The sequence below is a fragment of the Crinia signifera genome, chromosome 6 (assembly GCF_055691185.1).
Source record: "Crinia signifera chromosome 6, ASM5569118v1, whole genome shotgun sequence".
Classification (NCBI taxonomy): domain Eukaryota; kingdom Metazoa; phylum Chordata; class Amphibia; order Anura; family Myobatrachidae; genus Crinia; species Crinia signifera.
The window spans coordinates 221,690,680-221,710,159 of record NC_139222.1 but is presented as its reverse complement, the minus strand read 5'-3'; the positions used below and the strand labels follow the sequence as shown (position 1 = coordinate 221,710,159).

The 19,480-nt window shown below is 43.5% G+C and overlaps 1 protein-coding gene across 1 annotated transcript in view; it reads left to right on the top strand.

Moving 5' to 3' along the window:
* HELLS (helicase, lymphoid specific) overlaps window positions 1–13,887 on the top strand; it is a 30,895-nt gene extending 17,008 nt beyond the window's left edge. Inside the window, exons 16-22 of the mRNA XM_083148940.1 lie at window positions 2,781–2,864; window positions 4,217–4,336; window positions 8,031–8,147; window positions 8,839–8,998; window positions 11,224–11,320; window positions 13,025–13,101; window positions 13,498–13,887. Coding sequence (XP_083005066.1) covers window positions 2,781–2,864; window positions 4,217–4,336; window positions 8,031–8,147; window positions 8,839–8,998; window positions 11,224–11,320; window positions 13,025–13,101; window positions 13,498–13,580 — 738 coding nt within the window. The 3' untranslated portion in view covers window positions 13,581–13,887. The remainder of the gene's footprint in view (window positions 1–2,780; window positions 2,865–4,216; window positions 4,337–8,030; window positions 8,148–8,838; window positions 8,999–11,223; window positions 11,321–13,024; window positions 13,102–13,497) is intronic.
* Window positions 13,888–19,480: the final 5,593 nt, after the last annotated feature.

Here is a 19,480-nt window from a genome sequence, read left to right as displayed (position 1 = left end):
GGGTGTCAGCACATACATGCACGCGTTTACTGGGAATGATGGTAGCCTCTTTCGAGGCTCTACAGTATGGTCGTTTTCACACAAGAACTTTCCAAGAAAATTTTCTGTTCCAGTGGTCGGGGTCCCACTTGGAGATCCACAAGAGAATTCTGCTTTCAAGGGAGGCGCGTCTGTCTCTGAACTGGTGGCTCTCAACTTCTCATCTTTTGAAGGGCCGAAGTTTCAGACCCTGCACTTGGACTATTCTCACAACGGATGCCAGCCTGAGAGGTTGGGGAGCTGTGACCCAGGGCTATACTTTCCAGGGCCGTTGGTCTGTCCAGGAGGCCAGGTTATCGATAAATATTCTGGAGCTCAGGGCCATCAGGTTGGCACTCCTTCAGGCCCAAGTCCTGCTCAGGGGTCTGCCAATAATGATCCAGTCGGACAATGCGACCGCGGTTGCTTATATAAACCGTCAGGGCGGGACGAAGAGCAGGGCAGCAATGAAGGAGGTTCGTCCAATTTTGCAATGGGCAGAAGCCTATGCGTCCAATCTCACAGCAGTGTTCCTTCCGGGAGTGGAGAACTGGCAGGCAGACTACTTAAGCCGCCAGGATTTCCATCCAGGAGAATGGACCCTAAATCCGGAAGTTTTCCAACTCATCACGCGTCGGTGGGGGACTCCTCAGATCGACATGATGGCGTCCAGACTGAATCACCAACTTCCTCTTTACTGTGCCAGATCGAGAGATCCGGGAGCCTGGGCGGTGGATGCATTCTCGATCACTTGGAATTTCGACCTCATCTACATCTTCCCTCCGTTTCCCTTGTTAGCACAGGTACTCAAACGGATAAAAAGAGGGTCAGCTTCAGTGATACTAATAGCCCCAGATTGGCCGAGAAGGGCTTGGTATTCGGACCTGAAGCTTCTTCAAGCCGATGTTCCATGGCGTCTTCCTTTCAGGGAGGATCTGCTGCAGCAAGGACCGTTCGCCTACCCAGGCTTGACGCAGCTACATTTGACGGCGTGGCTGTTGAAGCCGACCTGTTAAAAAGGCGGGGTATTCCAGTAACAGTAATCCCCACCATGCTCAGGGCTAGGAAGGAGGTGACTTCCAAGCATTATCATCGTATTTGGAAGTCTTATGTGGCATGGTGTCAGAGGAAGAAGGTGGAAAGAGCGGTTTTTCAGCTGCCTCGCCTTTTGGAATTTCTTCAGGCAGGTCTGGACAAGGGCCTTCGGTTAGGTTCTATTAAGGTCCAAATTTCCGCCTTGTCTGTTTTTTTCAACAGAAAATTGGCACTCATTTCGGAGGTGCAAACGTTTCTTAAAGGAGCGTTACGGTTGCAGTCTCCGTTTGTTCCTCCGACTGAGCCTTGGGATTTGGAGCTCCTGTTGGAGTTTCTCAAATCTGAGTCTTTTGAACCACTGGATTCAGTGGACTTGAAATGGTTAACATGGAAGACCCTGATGCTCTTGGCATTGGCTTCGGCCAGGAGGGTTTCAGAGCTGGGGGCTCTGCTTTGTCGTCCTCCTTTCTTGGTTTTTCACAGAGACCGTGCAGAACTAAGGACTAATCCTAAATTCCTTCCCAAAGTAGTCTCTTCCTTACACGTGAACCAGCCGATCGTGGTTCCGGCCCTGTCTGGGTCTTCAGAGGATTTGGATGTCGTAAGAGCCTTACGCATTTATGTGGATAGGACTGCTTCTTTTCGGAAGACGGAATCTTTATTTGTTTTGTTTGGGGCAGAAAAGAAGGGTTGGCCAGCGTCGAAGCAGACTCTGGCCAGGTGGTTGTGCCTTACTATTAAGGAAGCGTACGCAAAAGCCCGCGTTCAGGTTCCTCCAAATATCACTGCCCATTCTACCAGATCGGTCAGTACTTCCTGGGCGGCTGCCAGGGGAGTGTCACTGACTCAGGTTTGTAGAGCTGCCACGTGGGTAGGCTCCAACACCTTTGCTAGGTTTTACAAGTTTGATAGGTTTGCCAGGGAAGATTCTTCCTTTGGCAGAGCTGTCTTACAGGATCCTCAGCGCTCGCCCTCCCGGGTGTAGTGGCTTTGGTATCATCTCATACGTCAGTACTGCAGTGTCCCCTGCTGCGGTAGGAGAAACAAGGAATTTGGTACTTACCGATAATTCCCTTTCTCCGAGGCAGCAGGGGACACTGCACGCCCGCCCAGCGCTTTGGTCCCGTTTAGCAGTCCCGATCCTGCCATGATTGTTTGGGGGTCCTGCTAGTTCTGTATTTTTACAGATTGTATTATTTATCTGAGTGTTTGGTTTCTAGAATGCATGACTGTTGGTTGAGGTGTTTACCTAGTATTCTTTGTTTTCCAGTCTGTGGTTCCGCTTTGCCTGTCCCCTTCCTCTCTCGGTCACGTTTTTTAAGACTGGGGTCTGGAGGGAGATAGAGGGGGGAGGAGCCAGCCACAGACGAAATTTTCACTTAAGTGCCGACGACTCCTACGCACCCACTCTATCTCATACGTCAGTACTGCAGTGTCCCCTGCTGCCTCAGAGAAAGGGAATTATCGGTAAGTACCAAATTCCTTGTTTTGCTTGTCGACCTTTTCGGTTAATCTTATCCATGTTGACGGTCGTCCTACCATTGAAAACTATTTTTTACTGCCTTTTTATATTCCACACCTTGGTACTCCTAATCCTTGGTAAAGATGTATATGCTGCTTCAGTTTTGTGCTGGTCATGCTTTTATTTATGTATCACTCCTCTGTATTGTAATGCATAACTCTGGTACCCAATAGATGCTGCTATTGTGTTTTTACTTATTTTATAGGTTGATCAAGAACTGATAAATTCTTCAGGAAAATTTTTACTTCTGGATCGGATGTTGCCAGAACTGAAAAAAAGAGGACACAAGGTATCTCCTGAATTTATGTTCTTAAAAAGCCAACTATAGATGTAGTCCCACTCCTCATCCATGCCGCAACAATTGTGTACACACTTAGAACTGCATTGGCAATCGCTAGATGTGAAAAGTTGCAGCCGGTGCATTATGATGTGTATGTGCTTAGGTTGATACATGAAATAGGTTGACAGGGCGTAGGTCGAAAGGTCAACACAAGCAATAGGTTTACAATGGGAAGGTTGATATGAGTTTTGCACTTTTTGGGTCAGCAGACCATTTCATGCCCTACTATTCACTACAGCGTGCTATGAGAATAAGTGTTCCAAGCGCAGCGAGGCACCGAGCCCGACGCATGCGAGTGGGAATGCGGTGCACTTTGACTATGTTGTACATTTGGGATGAAAAACTAACTTTTTTCCAACGTCCCGTTGTTGACCTAATACATGGATTGACCTTTTGACCCTGTCGACTTAGTCCAATCTACCTTCAGTGGTCTGCCCAATGTAGGTCACCCCTTTGCCAGGTGGAGCGGTGGTTAGCATGGTTAAGTCACAGCTTTGGTCATGTATTCACTGCTTGGCACGAGCCCCATCTGTGTGGGAACTGTATGTTCTCCCATGTTTCATGGGTTTCCTGCCACACAATATAATAAAATAAATTTTGATTCTGACCAAATTATACCTTTAGTGTACTTTGGGGAAACTGCCATTAAAGAGAAGATTTTAACACTAGCCATGCTTTAGCACAGGTGACTTAATTGATACCGCCAGTCAATTTAATTGAACTAGCTGGATTCAAACATGGATATCTTTAAAACCTGGGGTGTAATGGTGGATGATGAGAGTATTTGCCTTAAGCCCCATACACACTAAGCGATATATTAAACAGTCTCGCTCATATTCCCCACCTTCTGAGCGATACATAAAATATCGCTTAGTGTATGCGCTGATTATTGTCCTGCTTGTGTGCGCTCTCGGGTCCTTAATGCCCTTTGTCTCACTGAATGTGCAGATGAGGACCATGCATTTGCCACCACCGGCGCTGCGCCAAACATCTTTGTTAAATTGTCTTCCTGATAATTGGATGTGTAAAATTACATTAAAGTATCCAACAGTTTACCTTAACCTGTAATTGCTTTTTTAGTGCTTCATAAAACTGCTTTATAAACAAAGTAACGCCAATTAATCCCTTTCCAGATATTATCCACTCTTGTGCAGTGATTTTCCTCAATAGCTAGCTAGTTTGTGCCCGCATACACCATTGCTCTTAAAAGTCCCTGTTTAATAAGATGTTTGATTATTTGGTTACAGACCTGTGACCCATTGAGTTGTACATAGAGCTAATTTTTTTTTTTTTTTTTGCAGATTTTGTTGTTTTCTCAGATGACCATGATGTTGGACATACTAATGGATTACTGCTATTACAGACGTTTCAACTTCAGCAGGCTGGATGGGTCTATGTCGTACACAGAAAGAGAGGAAAATGTAAGCCTTATTCCTTGCCATTTCTCATAAGCTGTGTGGTAGAAGAATACCCATCATTTCTTATTGGACATCAATAGAAATATATAACAAAAAACAACACAATTAAAATCTATTTGCTGGCTTTATTATACACTTGCAGTATTTCTGAACAACCATTTTTAGGGCATGCCTACAAATATTAATTACACTGCAACTGTATGAAGTGGTGTCCACCAATAGCGATCTCCCTCCTTTTCCTACAGTAGCCACAGCACCCATGGGTTTCTATGGGGCCTGCAGTGCCGGCAGATTTACCAGGCTTCATAATGCGAAGTGTTTAGCTGCAGTAACCTATAAGCTGTGTTCTGCACGCTTTACCAGGGAAGGGATCATCAAGAACCCTACTACTTCTTTTTTTTTTTTGTCAGCCACACCTATGTGGTCATGCTGTGCAGAAATCCTGATAGAAAAGTGAAGAAACCGCTGATTCAATCACATTACTACAAATACACCAAGAGATGAGCCCCTATGGATGTATATAAATACACTTGGAGAAACTTAATTTCTTGCCATAAGAAAGTGGTGATAATCAGATTTTAGAACAGATAATTATAGTTTATTGATAAATATATCCTCCTTTGAAACAATTGTTGGAATGAAATAGTGTTAATATTTAATGCTGACAGTGTCACTATGGTAACAATGTTTCATGGCAAACGTGGAAGCAGTAGTGTCACTCTAGGACTTTTTTAGGGCACAGCAAATGATTGCCGGGTGGCTGAGGGCAGGGTGCATTAAGTAGTTTATAAAATATGCTGGGCACAGCGCCCTGCAAAACAAGCATAGCGGGAGCACTAACATAGGGACCTGGAAATGTGAACCTATTGTAGGGTTCAGGGGTTAGGACAGCTAGCACTCTGCTTAATATGAAGCAAGCATCACTACTACTAGCCAGAGTTCAATTATACTTTTGTGCTATAAAAGAAACACTGGTCATATTAAATATTTTCTCCATCCACTGGGGTATAGGTAGTGTTCGAAGGGAATTGGCACTGTAGTAATGCCTAGAGAGCTTAACTCAATGCAATAAGTTAGCTATACTCCAATTCTTAATCATTTAATACATTACCACATCATTCAGTGAGACTACATCCTTCATCCAGCCTCGGACAACAATGACCCCAGGTGTGGTGGTTACTATCAGTTATGTTCTGATCACTTCTATAGACACTCCCACTACAACGCTATTGCCACCACCCAGATACAATGTTCTATACCCTGCTTGTCCCTATTTGGACATTTTTGTCTGCACGTTCGTTCTGGAAAATGTGAACTAAAGTATTCTAGAAGTGCATATTACTTCAAACAAGAACTGATTGATCGGTTTAGTTTTGAGCCGTGTGCATAGATTCTGGAAAGAATCAAACTATATGTAACATAGCCTCGTCCATTTCCGAACATCCGTGCTTGATTACCGTTGGCTAGAGAAAGCTGGTTAAGTTAGTTGCTGCCTGATATGATGATGATAGACCTATGTGACTATACAATGACTAGAATTCTATGGCCAGTATTCAATGCCTCAGATTCGCCGTTTTTTTTTTCAGTGAATCTGGCAATTCGCTGGGTTAACGGCGAATTTTCTGTTAGGAAAAAAAAAAATGTCTGCCGATTCGCCGTAAATGAGGGGGGGTTCGGGTAGGTATGCGGGTGCCGTCACATTGGAAGGCAACATATGGGGACGTGTAATGCAGACAGGAGCCTAGCTCCTGCAGCCCCAGCGTGGTGATAGAAGATGTCAGCGCCGGGGCTGTTGGAGCCGGAGGCTGAGCAGTAGCCAGGGGACATGGTGGCCGGAGCAACGGTATGTTTCCGTGCCCCCCCCCCATCATTTTCCCTTATCATAATGCTCCTTACACACATTATGCCCCACTAACTGCGTAATACCCATTACGCCCCACACCATTATGTCTAGTGGACATTATGCAAAACACTGTAATGCTTTAATAACTATGCCACACACTCACTAATTACTCTCGGCAGTGGACAAAGAACAGTAGCAGGGACGGTCTGAAGGGAAGATGGGGGCAGGGCTGGCTTGGTCCCTCTGGCCATGAGACACAGCAGATCCTGTACATGACTGTAGGGGGTTAACCTGGTCATATGTAAAGGAGAGACAGTGGGGTAGAGGGCTTAAGGGCGCTGGGCCAGTTCCATGGATGGCAGAGACGAAAAAAACTTCAGTCATATGGAAGCTGTGAAGTGGCCCCCTTCTCTCCTTGCCCCAAGCGCAGCACATCTCTATTTGGTCTAGTCTATTGATTTATTATAGTACAATGCACACAGAGCCCTAGACTCACTAGATTCACACACGTACACAAGCTAGTATCAGTACCATCACACCCTGTGCTGCTGCGGCTCCCGTCTCCTCCTTCCTGCGCTACGGCTGACTGCCTCGATCCCCACACTGCACCCGCCGGCTCTTCCCCCCCCCCCCCCCCCCCATCCCCCATCCAAAGCACAAGCGGGCAGCGTCAGCTTCAGGTAGTCCTTGCTGCCGGCTTCTGCTACGCCTGGCCCCAGGTCGTGGGACCCCCTGTCTTTTGCATAAAAGAAAAACTGTTCTTAACTGCAGGGGGCACATGCCTTGGAAAAGAGAGGAGGAGATGCTTTTCAAGCTGCTGTTCTGTCATACAGATACACTGGCAGCGCAGCCAGCAGCAGTCACGGACATGCAGCAGGCTCTGAATTCCGTGGTTGCTGCTGGCTGTGCTGCACCTGTCAGTGTATCTGTATGACAGCCCAGCAGCACTGGCAGCTGGAAAAGCATCTCCTCTCTTTCCACTGCCAGCGCCACCCCCGCTCACTCTTCCCCTCTGCCATACTCGGGCGGCATCCAGAGGGTAGACCGGCAGACAGGGAGTGTGGTGCCGGGCACCCTGCTAGTCTCTGGTGCCCGGAGGACTTCTACTGCTGCTGAACCCATCCTCAGGCTGTGTGGGGGATCCAGACAGCATCATCGCGCTCCCCTGCCTGGACTCCGCTCCATCCCCTGCAGTGTAGCTGCAGCAGGGGAGAGAGCCAGGACACTGCCTGTGTGATGAGTAGGGAGACGGCTCCGGCAGCAGCAGCAGACCTCCGGCTTCGGCAGACCCTGCGCGGTGATTGCAGATGTCAGTTCCAGCGCTGCTGGAGCCGGAGGTCTGCTACTGCTGCTGGCCCGTTCCCGTCCTCGTGCACCCCCGCCGGGTCTCCAGCTTACCCGTCCCTGTCCTCGGCTCCCGGCAGCATCAGCATGCACCCCCGCCGGGAATCCAGCTCCATCCCCAAAGTGTAGCCGCAGCAGCAGGGTTAGAGCGCTGACTGCAATTCGCCATAGGGGTTTATTTTCGCCGTCAGGGGCATCGAGCCCCTGACGCATTGAATAGTGTGGGCTGGGAGCTGACGTCGAATAGTGGGGTGACAGTGAATGACGGCGAGCGCACAGCGAATCCAAAACAGGATTCGCTGCCGTGCCCTCGCCAGAGCATTGAATACCCCCCTATATCTTTGACACCAGCCAGTCAGCTGTGTTTGTAAAATGACAGGCGTTAGTTCGCTGGTGCGTTACCACCTTCCAGTTTATCTCTACACCAGGCTTAATACATCTGCCCCTGATTTAGAAATATCTGGTAACGTGTAAAACAATAAATGGAATGAATTGCATTTATTTTTACAGATGCAGAGTTTTAATACAGACCCCAATGTGTTCATCTTCCTGGTTAGCACACGCGCAGGAGGACTTGGAATCAATTTGACTGCAGCAGATACAGTAATCATTTATGATAGTGACTGGGTAAATATTACATTTGAGATTGTCTATACAGTACGTTCCATCAACTTTCACACTCCATTAAGACGTGACTCTCAGAAATGGCACCTAGTGTTTGCTCTGTTTGCCACATAAGGATGTGGAATCTTGGTTTTGAGAGGAGACACTTTGAATTTTAACTGAGTAAGATGTAATTGGCAATTTTGTCATCTGTGTATCTTATGTACTAGCCAGAAACCTGTGTACATATTTTTTAGTAGTATTAAAGCATCATTTGGAGGTTCTCTGCCAATATTTCTATGTTCACAATTGGGCAAAAAAGTGTGAACTACAGATGCCTTTAAATGGTCTGTCGCTTTCCAATGAATGTGTTCAGGCAGTTTCTGTAATGAATACCACCCTGGCTGGGTTTGGTTACATTGCAGTTTATTTTGATCCCTTTTATTCATTCTCTTGCGTGATCTTACGTATTTTGTTATCATTTGTAATGCATATTGTAAAGCTTTTTGTAACCTATGATTATTGGGAAAATTGAGTTGGTGTTCAGTATCACAGATTCTGGTGGTAATACAAAATTGGAACACGTTGGCTTTGAATTTTTAAAATAGGATACCGAATAAAGCTGTTCTATTTTGTTTTTATGGAGGTGTATGTGATTTTTGCTTTTTGTAAATTGTATGGGTTTTTCTAAAATGTTTTTCGGTTCTTCACTCAGAATCCACAGAATGACCTCCAGGCCCAGGACAGATGTCACCGAATTGGTCAAACGAAACCAGTTGTGGTGTATCGTCTGGTGACTGCAAATACAATTGATCAAGCAATTGTGGAAAGAGCCGCAGCTAAAAGGAAACTAGAAAAGTTGGTGATTCACAAAAGTATGTATTCAGCGAACTGCTAATTCACCTTATTGCAACTGGTATGTTTGGTAAACGCTCTGTTTAATACATTCAAGGGTATAAATGGACATTATAGGGGAAAAATCTTGTCCACATGTGTTAATCATCTTGCATATCTGTGCAACAGTCTCTGAATTTGCGTATGAAGTGCTACAATGCAACGGCTGCAGCTTTTTTTTTTTTTTTTGTCACGTTTTGAAGCTGCATATACAGATTCAGTCACACAGATGTGTTGCATTTTCAAATGAATTAGTAGGTTGTCCTCCTGTGTTGCATTGAATTGCTTGAGATGCATTTTTGGCATAAACACTAGTGGAGATACACAGGACCTGTTGTCAGGCATCTCCCACTGTGGCCTATTGTGCTGACACATCTGTAAGCCACCAGTCAAGCGTTTTGCTGCCCTTCTCTAGTGTATCCAACTCCAGTCGTCTTCCACACAGTGGGGTGATCTTATTAGATTTTCCCAAATGTGTGGGTAAGAGGAATCTGCTTTCTCCAGTAGTGGGAATCCCTATACCACCGGATCAAAAGGATTTTTCTTTTCAAATCTGCACCAAAATTTAAACCAAAATGTGATGTTTTGATGGCTGTTATGGTAACACTTTTTAAAGGACACAAGGAGTGTTATCGCTTTGTCTAAATCAGGGGTCCTCAATCTATTTCACTTTGGGACCCCATCAGAAAATAAAAATGACAGGACCCCAGCAAGTTACTGCAGAAGGTCCTCATGTCACATGTGTAGTCAGCAGACAGCACATTGTGGAGGCACAACATGTGGGGAGTCTAAAATAAGACAATTCAACAGATTTTTCAGACTCCTTGAATCACTGACTGAGATTACAAAAATCTAGAATCTTGCATATGCGTGGTAAAGTACTACCTTTCACACTACTTATTAGCCAGACTGGAAGTAGTTTGTAGTAACTCGTAGTCTCATTGTAATGTTCTGTACTCCATAGTGAATGGGAAAAGCCTGGGCAGACTGCTCTGTAAATTGGGCTACTGCCTAAATATGTATATATAAAATAAGCCAAAGCATATCTTATTTCGGTACTTATGTAGTATCTGGGCTGCCGATTTTTTGATTGTATGCCTTAAGTTAAGGCATACAATCAGATGCGATGCGATGCGATATCGCATCGCATCCGATATCTGATGCGATGACCCGATTTTTCCATAGGAATCAATGTTAAAATGATTCCTATGGAAAAATGGGTCCTTTTCATACCCCTACTATCCAAGTGGGCATGGAGTTGGATATAAACCTGTGGCGAGCGTAGCGAGCCACCGAGCCCGAAGCGTGGCGAGCGAAGCGAGCCCCGCGAGGGGACGGTATTCGTCCCCTCGCGGGGCTCGCTTCGCTCGCCACAGGTTTATATCCAACTCCATGCCCACTTGGATAGTAGGGGTATGAAAAGGACCCATTTTTCCCATTGAATTCCATGTTAAAATGGACTCAGTCCATTTTAACATTGATTCCTATGGAAAAATCGGGGCATCGCATCGAATCGCATGGTCGCATGCGATGCGATGCGATCTCCCGATCCGACCCGATTTAGAAATCGGCAGCCCAGATACTACATAAGTACCCTTATTTCTTTTGTAGTTAAGTATATAAATATAACCTATTGGTAAAATGAGGGCATACCACTAAGATAAAGGGTGGCGCATCACCTGTCCATGCACGAGCCTGTCCGGTGTACGGTCACCAGAGCAGCCACCACCAGGTGGCGGCCCACAGCTCAGGACAAACTTTTTCCAGCACAACCCACCACTAGAGGTGTTAATACTTTAAACAACGAATCGGTAACTCTATAAAATAAGTACCTTCATTCTTGTCCTAGCTGTCTGAGAAAGGGATCACTTTATTTGCATCATGGAAATCCTGTTTAACGCTGACACATTCCACGCAGCTGTCATTGCTTTCTTGTATACAGCCAATAATAAAATCTGCATATTAACAAAAGCGCCGGGTAGTTTGCATTGTATGTGGTAGCTGGCATCCTCCAAAGGTGATGGATCCAAGCAGTATGACTTGCAGTGGTGTCAGAGTACTGGATGGTGGTATAAATACGACCACCCGAAGAATATTTCATAGGGATAACTCAGGAATGACCAACAGTAATATAATGCATTGATTCTGCCTATGGTAGCCTCCAGTATATTATGCTATTGTCAACTGGAATTTTTGTGTTCTTCAGATAAATTTAAAGGTGGACAAACTGGCATAAGACAGTCTAAGAGCTGCTTGGATCCAAACGAATTGCTGGAGTTACTTCAATCCAGGGATCATGAAAGGTATGCAAAAAATGAGTTGGTCTTGAATCAAAAAGCAGTATTTCATATTGCACTCCCTCCAGTGAATAATTAACCCCTTCAGTGGCAATACCGAGAATTTTCCGGGCTGTGCCCAGTCTGGCAAGCCCGGAAAATTCTCGGGATTGCCACTGTTTAGAGCCAGGCAATCACTGAACTCAGGCAGCTTCACGCTGCCCGGCTCCCTCCCCTCTACGGCGCCGCCTCCTCCCCCTCCGGGTTTTGTATTGAAGCCCCCGGCGCCAGCTTATGACCAGCCGGCTGCTGGGGACAGCTACGCAGAACGGGGGCGCAGGTCCGGGTAGCCGCTGATTGACAGTGCAGCGGAGCTGCCAGGACCCAGGGAGGGAGGTAGTGGTGTTTTTTTTTTTTTTTTTTTAAGGGAGCGCTCCCCATAAACTTGCCCAGTGGGGGGCGCTCCCAAAAAACCACCACTGAAGGGGTTAAATCCAGTTCTTGTATCTGTAAACAATGAACAAAATGGAGCTTCAAGTTTTTTGTTTTAAAATATGAGGGTGGTTCGGCAAGTAAAAAGAATGTAATGGAGAACATTTCACATGCGAGAGGTTGTTCTAATTTCCTACCAGAGCAGGTGGACCACTGCTTCCCCTCACAGCCAGTAGAGAGTTTGCCTGGCAGAAACCTGTTCAAACGTTGACATTGATTTCTTCAGTGGAGTAGGTGCTTTGGTGTACCATTGAAACAAATGCTTAAACAAGTATGGGAACTAGGTGAAAAAAATTGTACCAAGGCCATACTATTCATTACACATATATGGAAGAATTAAGACTTTATGCAATGAGGTCTTGTTACCTTATTGCACCACCCATATATTTTATTTGTTTGTTCTTGAATTCCTTGTGTCTGGGATGAAGCTAGACTTCACGTTGTCTAAACTCAAACCTGCTCTTCCCAGTTTTTACATATTGTACAGTATGTATAGGCTTACCACTACTCTTCATTAAAAGGTTATAATCAGCCACAGAACCTGTGTAACTCAACAGGGTGAAATGCAGTTCATGAGTGTCCCGGGATAGTTTTTGAAGCCTATATTTGTAACACAGGTCTGTGTAGCTCTCTCCTTAGTGCTTGTCAAAAGGAATATAGTCCCAAGATATACTATTTTCGCTTCCTTCAATAGTTCTATACCACAGGTCTTCAACCTGCGGCCCTCCAGATGTCCCAGCATGCCCTGACAGTTTTGGCATGCTCTTCTAGGAAAAAATTGGCAATACATGCTGGAACATGTAGTTTCACAACATCTCGAGGACCACAGGTCGAAGACCCATGTTTGTATTTTACCTCACCTTTGTGAGGACCACCATCTCCTTTACATTTTATAAACCGATATATTAAATGTCCTTTAGTCTTGTTAATCCTTTGAGTGCCAATGTTGCTGTGAGCCTCAAAATATCCACTAAATGCCAGTCTCACAGCAACTGGTTTTTTTTTGTGTTTTTTTTTTTGAGGGGGTTCAGTATTTAACTAAATTTTAATACAAATACAGCTAAGTAAATTCATTGATTTATAGTAAAACAGTGACTAACACAGGCATTTTTAATGGCTATTTTGAGGTCACAGCAACGTTGACAATCAAAGGGTCAAATCCACAAACTTATTTTATATAGTTTTACACAATGCACCATTTCTAGGTTGCTTGGGTATTCATTTTGGTTTTTCTTTCAGAGAGGTGAAAGGATCAAATGGACAAGTTATTGGTGATAAAGAACTTGAGCTTCTGCTGGACAGAAGTGACCTGATTGGTAAGCAGACCTTTACTGAGCCATAATGCGAAGCACATTATTCTCCAATTTGTCTCCTTGTGACCTATGGCATTAACAGAAGACCATCATACCTACACTAGACACTCTTAATAGGGTACTTATATGTTCGTTAGGCGCCCACTAAGCTATTTGCTTAGTTTTCCGCGTCTCCGCGCGGGGCACTCTACGCTCGCCACGCTTCGGGCTCAGTGGTTATGAACTTTGACCCTTTGAGACAACTTTTTTTTTTTTTCTTGTCTAGGTGTTTTTGTTTTGTTTGTTTTTTTTGTCCCGAAGTATGCGCTCACTAAAGACTCTTAAAGTATCCATCATTTATGACTGAAAGATTGGCTTAGTCACTGGGTAAAGGCTAAAAGTATTTTGCCTATTTTCTAGAACAAATGAAAAGGAATAATCGACTGGATTCAGAAAATAATGGAGTGTTTAAAGTTGAAGAAATCGAAGAAGTTGATATTTGAAACTTGTACTATGCTTTATCTTTCCAAACCATTTCCTTTGACTGTAGCTTGAATAAAGAGACCCAAATAACTGTTACACTTGAAGTTAACTTAGCGTTTATAGGTTGCTCAGTGTTCACATAGCTTTTGTAGATCTTCAAACTGTTTTATTGGCTTAATTTAGGGCTTATTCTTATCATTGCACTTTTTTCCATTGAAAGATTTCAATCATGAACAATGCTCCTGTGGAAGCACTGTGTGGTATTTCCCCCTTTTTTGTGTACTGTTTGTTAACATTGATAATAAAAGTTTGTTTTATTAGACCAAATTGCTTGCCTATAGCAGTATTATATTGATGTGACTCCAATACTTAGCCATCTTTAGTGGCTTATATAAACAAGACAGATATTCATGGCTTTGTCACTGAGTGACTATGGATTAAGCCACCTGTTGTGGTATTTTGGGTGATGTAATTTAGAAGGTATTGGTCGGCACTTCGGTCATGCTGCCTTCACCTTCCTATTGTCATTAAAGATTGAGTAGGCCAATAACGGCCGTTGTCACATGACCTTTCATGAGTAAATGTGGTGGCTAATATATACTTTCGGTCTAGAAAATTAAGGGAAACCTTTATTAAGCCTGATCAAGAGAAAATGGTTGGTGATCATGCACCAGCCAGTCAGCTCCTACCTTTCACTTTTTTTTAAACCCAGCCTGTAACTTGCCAGTTAGGTGGTGATTAAGTACCAGCCACTTTATCACTTCACTTTTTAAATCTGCTCCTCTATGTGACTGGATAGCAAATCGGCTGAACATTTGCCACCCTGACAGTGCACTGCAGATCAGATGCAGGCAAAGTAGAAACTACAGTGCATAATAGCATCTACCCTCATAATGCCGTATTAAAACTGATATTTTAATAATCCGGTGGATAATAAAGTAGTTACACTGTATTTGTTACCTTCTACATCATGCAACCGGTTACCCCTAGCAACGGCAGGTTGCCACAGTGATTTCAGCGATCAATAGCTCTTCCCCTGTAAGAGCTTCCCCATTCACAGACAATGTGAATGGCTATAAACCACATTTTCATATGACTAGAAGCTGCTGACTCTATTGTACAGATTCCTTACAAGATTAACCTGTTCACTGCTATATAAGAAATAAGCCTTTACACTTTATATGCTGTATGACCAATGCAGCCGCACAGCTCTTTAAACATACGCTGATGCGCTTGAATAGCATGAGTCTCTCAATGGGAGTTTAGGCAATGAACATATCTTTATAACTTTAGGTTTACCATTTATACACCAACTATAACCATAAGCAATTTGTATACTGATTGGTAAAGCTGATGAGTCTGAAACATTGATACCATGATAAAGAAATAATACACGCAGACATTGGTTATGTGGAGATCACAGATCCGACCCCGTGCCTTATATATTGAAGTCTGAAATAGACACAGGTGATTATAGGGAGACAAGATAATATAAACGATAGACGTATGCAATGCATCTTATACATGAGATATATATATATATATATATATATATATATATATATATATATATATATATATATATATATATATATATATATATATATATATATATATATATATATATTAATTATAATTCTAATTATGTGTGTGTATCCGTCAAAAGGAGCAGATGCCACGATTGGATAGGGTTCCTCCATGATCCTGGAATGTGTTCTGAATAGATCACATGTGAGCTCCGAGATCCCGGGTCGAGACTTTAACACAGGTGGGGAGTGGGGACAAGCTAGATTATCATTGGACACAGTAAAGGGACTGGTCCTCCACCTCACGGGTATGACTTCCTGTCCATGGGAATCTCGTTAGAGCATGCTTGTTTCTTTGTTCCTGAGGTGAGGCGAAACTGAGAACTGGTGTGAGCTGGAATTCAAGCCTTTGTTTCTTACGCACACTGATTCATTATATAACACAGGCTAGGTATCTGTAAGGTCATATATAGTGATTGTTTCACCATACTGACCTTTGCGGCTGTTGACGGCAATTGTAACAAGTTAAATAGAAACTAAGTCTGGATTTACTCAAGGGGGTTACACACACAAGGAAAGAAACATGAGGAGACAAATTAATGGTTAATTCCCAATGATATATCACGTCCGTCCTTGATCATTACGTTTATGCTATTGAGACGCAAGTGGCGTACTGGAATTGCGCAGAGGGCAGTCGTAATACCTTAATGGTGTAGAGATGCAATTTCGACTTGCACAGCAGTTTTTTTTTTGTTTATTTTTTAATGTCCTAATAATGGAAATCAGCTAGGTTTGGATTTAGACTCCCAAGAGGCCAAATGGATGCTGATGCATTTTGACAAAGATATGATGTGCTCTTTCTGGTGTTATGCCATACCAGAGGTTAAGTCTGCCTAGATAATAACATTTGGTTTGACCAATACAGAGTTTCTGCAGCAGCCTGCTCTTCCCTGTGGGCCAAGTTACAGTAGTAACATGTCCATCTGTAGGAGCGCAATACAATCTGTAACACAAACCTGCAAGACTTCTGGGAAAACTGCAGAGACCAATCTAAAACCATTTTAGCAGAAGTTTGATGTGGCCATAAACACTGACCTGGATATTTTTAAGCCCTTTTGGTAGATTTCTGCAATGACTAGGGGACATTGATGTGTGGGCTAGATATGACAGTCTCATGCTTTTTAAGGTCATCTAATATTTAATGGGTAAAAAGTTGATGTGTAGGGTATAGTCTAATATTGCAGGAACACTTGTCTGTATTATGTGGCCATCTGGAATGGGAGGGGGGGGGGGCGGAGAGAACATCCTTCATATTGGGCAGGCTAAGAGCTGCCCATGGGAAAACTGTTATTTGTGTGCATGATCACAAAGTTTGCAGGAATGTGGTTTTGGTTGAGCACATTTGTGACTTGTGTGTGGCAGAGCTTCAGCAATCAGGAACCAAGCAGTAAATCTTGCGTGCAGGTCAGGCTCCACCTCCTCCATATTCGTAATAAGTTTTTTTTTTACCACTGTGGGGACTGCAAGATGTGTAAAGCGTGTCCAGCACCTTGCAGGAATTACACTTCATAACCACCTGTTGAAGTACAAACATTTCATCACTTGTATCTCCAATTATGTTATACAGTATATGCCATTTGTTCTTGCAATAAAATGTCAAGAAGAGTGCTAGGAACTTTAATATTCCTTACATGCTCCGTAAGACATAATTTCAAGGTTTTGCGGAACATCCCTTTTCCCTACATATTAGGAACCATCATGGTAGTTCAAACACAGGCCATTGCCGGATTTTGCGTTCCATACACCTGGATCCACCTGACTCTCGGCATATGGAATGCAGGTAAATGTCTGCAGATTTTCTGCATGTTTTAGGGATTAACTGGGCACCCAATTGCTCCCACACTTAGCGGTTGCAGCCCCAGCATTGGGGAGAGACAAATAAGATCTATTTTAGCCATTGGAGATCAAGCTTTTAATATATAAATAGCGTCACCTTCCAATTACAGGAAGTGAACCTGAACGACCAGGAGGCTCTTTGCCCAGCATGGTGTAAAGTCAGCTACAGTGCCAGTCACTCTAGCCTTGAAAAAGACAGCAGGGACTGTCGAAACACGTTGAAAAACTGACACTGACTTCATCTTTTGTGTTTTTTCCCACTCCTATGCAGGTGGCCTTTGGCCAGTTTGGCCGCAACTCAGGTATTACTCATTTTTATGTCTTAAAAATTGTTTTACTAAAGGATAAAAAACTTACTGTTCCTATATTCCTTGTGCACTTTATTCTGCATGTGAGTTGGTCCTATGTAGAGAAGTTGTCTTTAAAGAAAGTTATAGATGTTCTACCGCTAGTCGCATTGTAAGTACGCATCAGTTTGCAGTAGACCTTTCTTTATTTTTATTTTTTTGTTTTTTTAAACGTGGTGACAACCTAAAAGATACCCTTACATGCATGGTGGTGTACACTCTACTGTGAGTTCGCTACGCTCTTCTGGTTTCCAGGGGACTATTTTAATGCCTTTCTAATGCCAAAACCTCACACAACGTTTTCTGTTTCTTTTGTGCATGGAAATCACTCAACCCTTAATTTGAGAGTGTCTGATCATCTGCAAAGAAACCCTGATAGGAGTTCTCATAAACTGCATAGTGAGTATGGTACGCTTCCTTCTACAGTATACTTTTCACACAAGGTGAAACCCTAAAGATACGTTTATATACACTGTTGTACATACTCCATTGTGAGTCAGGTATGATGTCCTGGTTCCTATTGGGGTTTTTTCAGTGTCCATTTATTGTCCTGAGCCATAAACTATATATATATATAATTTTAATTTTTTTTTATGAACATGTTATGAGGAATATCATTCAACACTGATCTTCCTGCAAATAATCCATGGAATCCAGCACCATCAATATTGCATTTCCAGGCTCCACCTCCCCTATACCCCGCCTCTCATGCTAAAATTTTACTAAAGCCTCGAAGGACCGCATAAGGGGAATAAGACCAGCACCCCCCCTCCTGCAAATACAACCAGAGAGGGAATGCTACTGAGCTGCACTAAAGACAAGTCTGTAAAAAGCGAAATCTGTGTCAAACCTCTTCCGCGGTATGTTCACCGAACAAAGAAAATTCACATCAATGCCCTTATTCAGATCTGATCGCAGTACATATTTGTTTGAAAAATGGGCAAAACCATGTGCACTGCAGGTGGGGCAGATGTAACATGTGCAGAGAGAGTACAATTTGGGAGGGGTGTGTTGAAACTGAAATCTAAATTGCAGTGTAAAATAATGCAGCCAGTATTTTCCCTGCACAGAAACAAAATAACTCGCCCACATCTAACGCTCTGCACATTACATCTGCCCCACCTGAAGTACACATGGTTTTCCCACTATCCAAACAAATTTGTACTGCGATCAGATCTAAATAAAGGCCCAAGTGAGGGAATATCTTCAGATGTCTCCGATGATGAAGGTTGGAAAGCAGGTACTACGATCACCTGATTTGAAGTGTGATATGACCTTTTGGTAGGTCATCCATACAGGTGCGGAGAACCGCCCAGTCAGTATGAAAAACAAGGTTAAGCGAGACATGAGATAAAGCAGATAAATCTGAGATCCTGCGAGCTGAGGAAAGACTTGTTTTCCTACTGGTTATTGCAATTGAGCCATCGATGGTCTACTGCAGGTATTCCCAACCACGGTCCTCAAGGCACACCAACAGTGCAGGTTTTAGTGATATCCAGGCTTCAGCACAGATGGTTTAATCAGAATCCTCCAGATACTAATTAAGTCACCTGTGCTCAAGCCTGGATATCTACAAAACCTGCACTGTTGGTGTGCCTTGAGGACCGTGGTTGGGAATGTCTGGTCTACTGATTCAAATGACTCGTGGCGATTCCTGGTGACTCTAAGTACAAGCAAAATACCCCAGGGGTGAACCAGATGCGTAAAGGGATATTGAATATGTAGAAACTCCTGAAGAAAAAATTAAATTGCTAGATTCTTGGCTAGTTGTCTTTGAAACAGGACCGATAAGACCAAGACCTGTACTTTAAGGGAAACTAGTCTAAAACCAACGTAGAATCCAGGCTGTAAAAATGCTAGAACCTTAGTCAGTCTGTATTGTCTAGAATTGAACAAAGGTGTGCCATATCCTGTAATATATACGTGCCGAAGAAGGCTTTTGTGCGGTTATAGTCTTAGGGCCAGATGTATTAAGCTTCAAAAAGTGATAAAATGGAGAGTGATAAACAACCAGCCAATCAGCTCCTAAATGTCATGTCACAGGATGGGTTTCAAAAATGACATACAGGAGCTGATTGGCTGGCTGTCATATAACTTTTTGAAGCGTCATACATCTGGCCTTTAGCCACTGCATTAGAGAAGCCCCTAGCC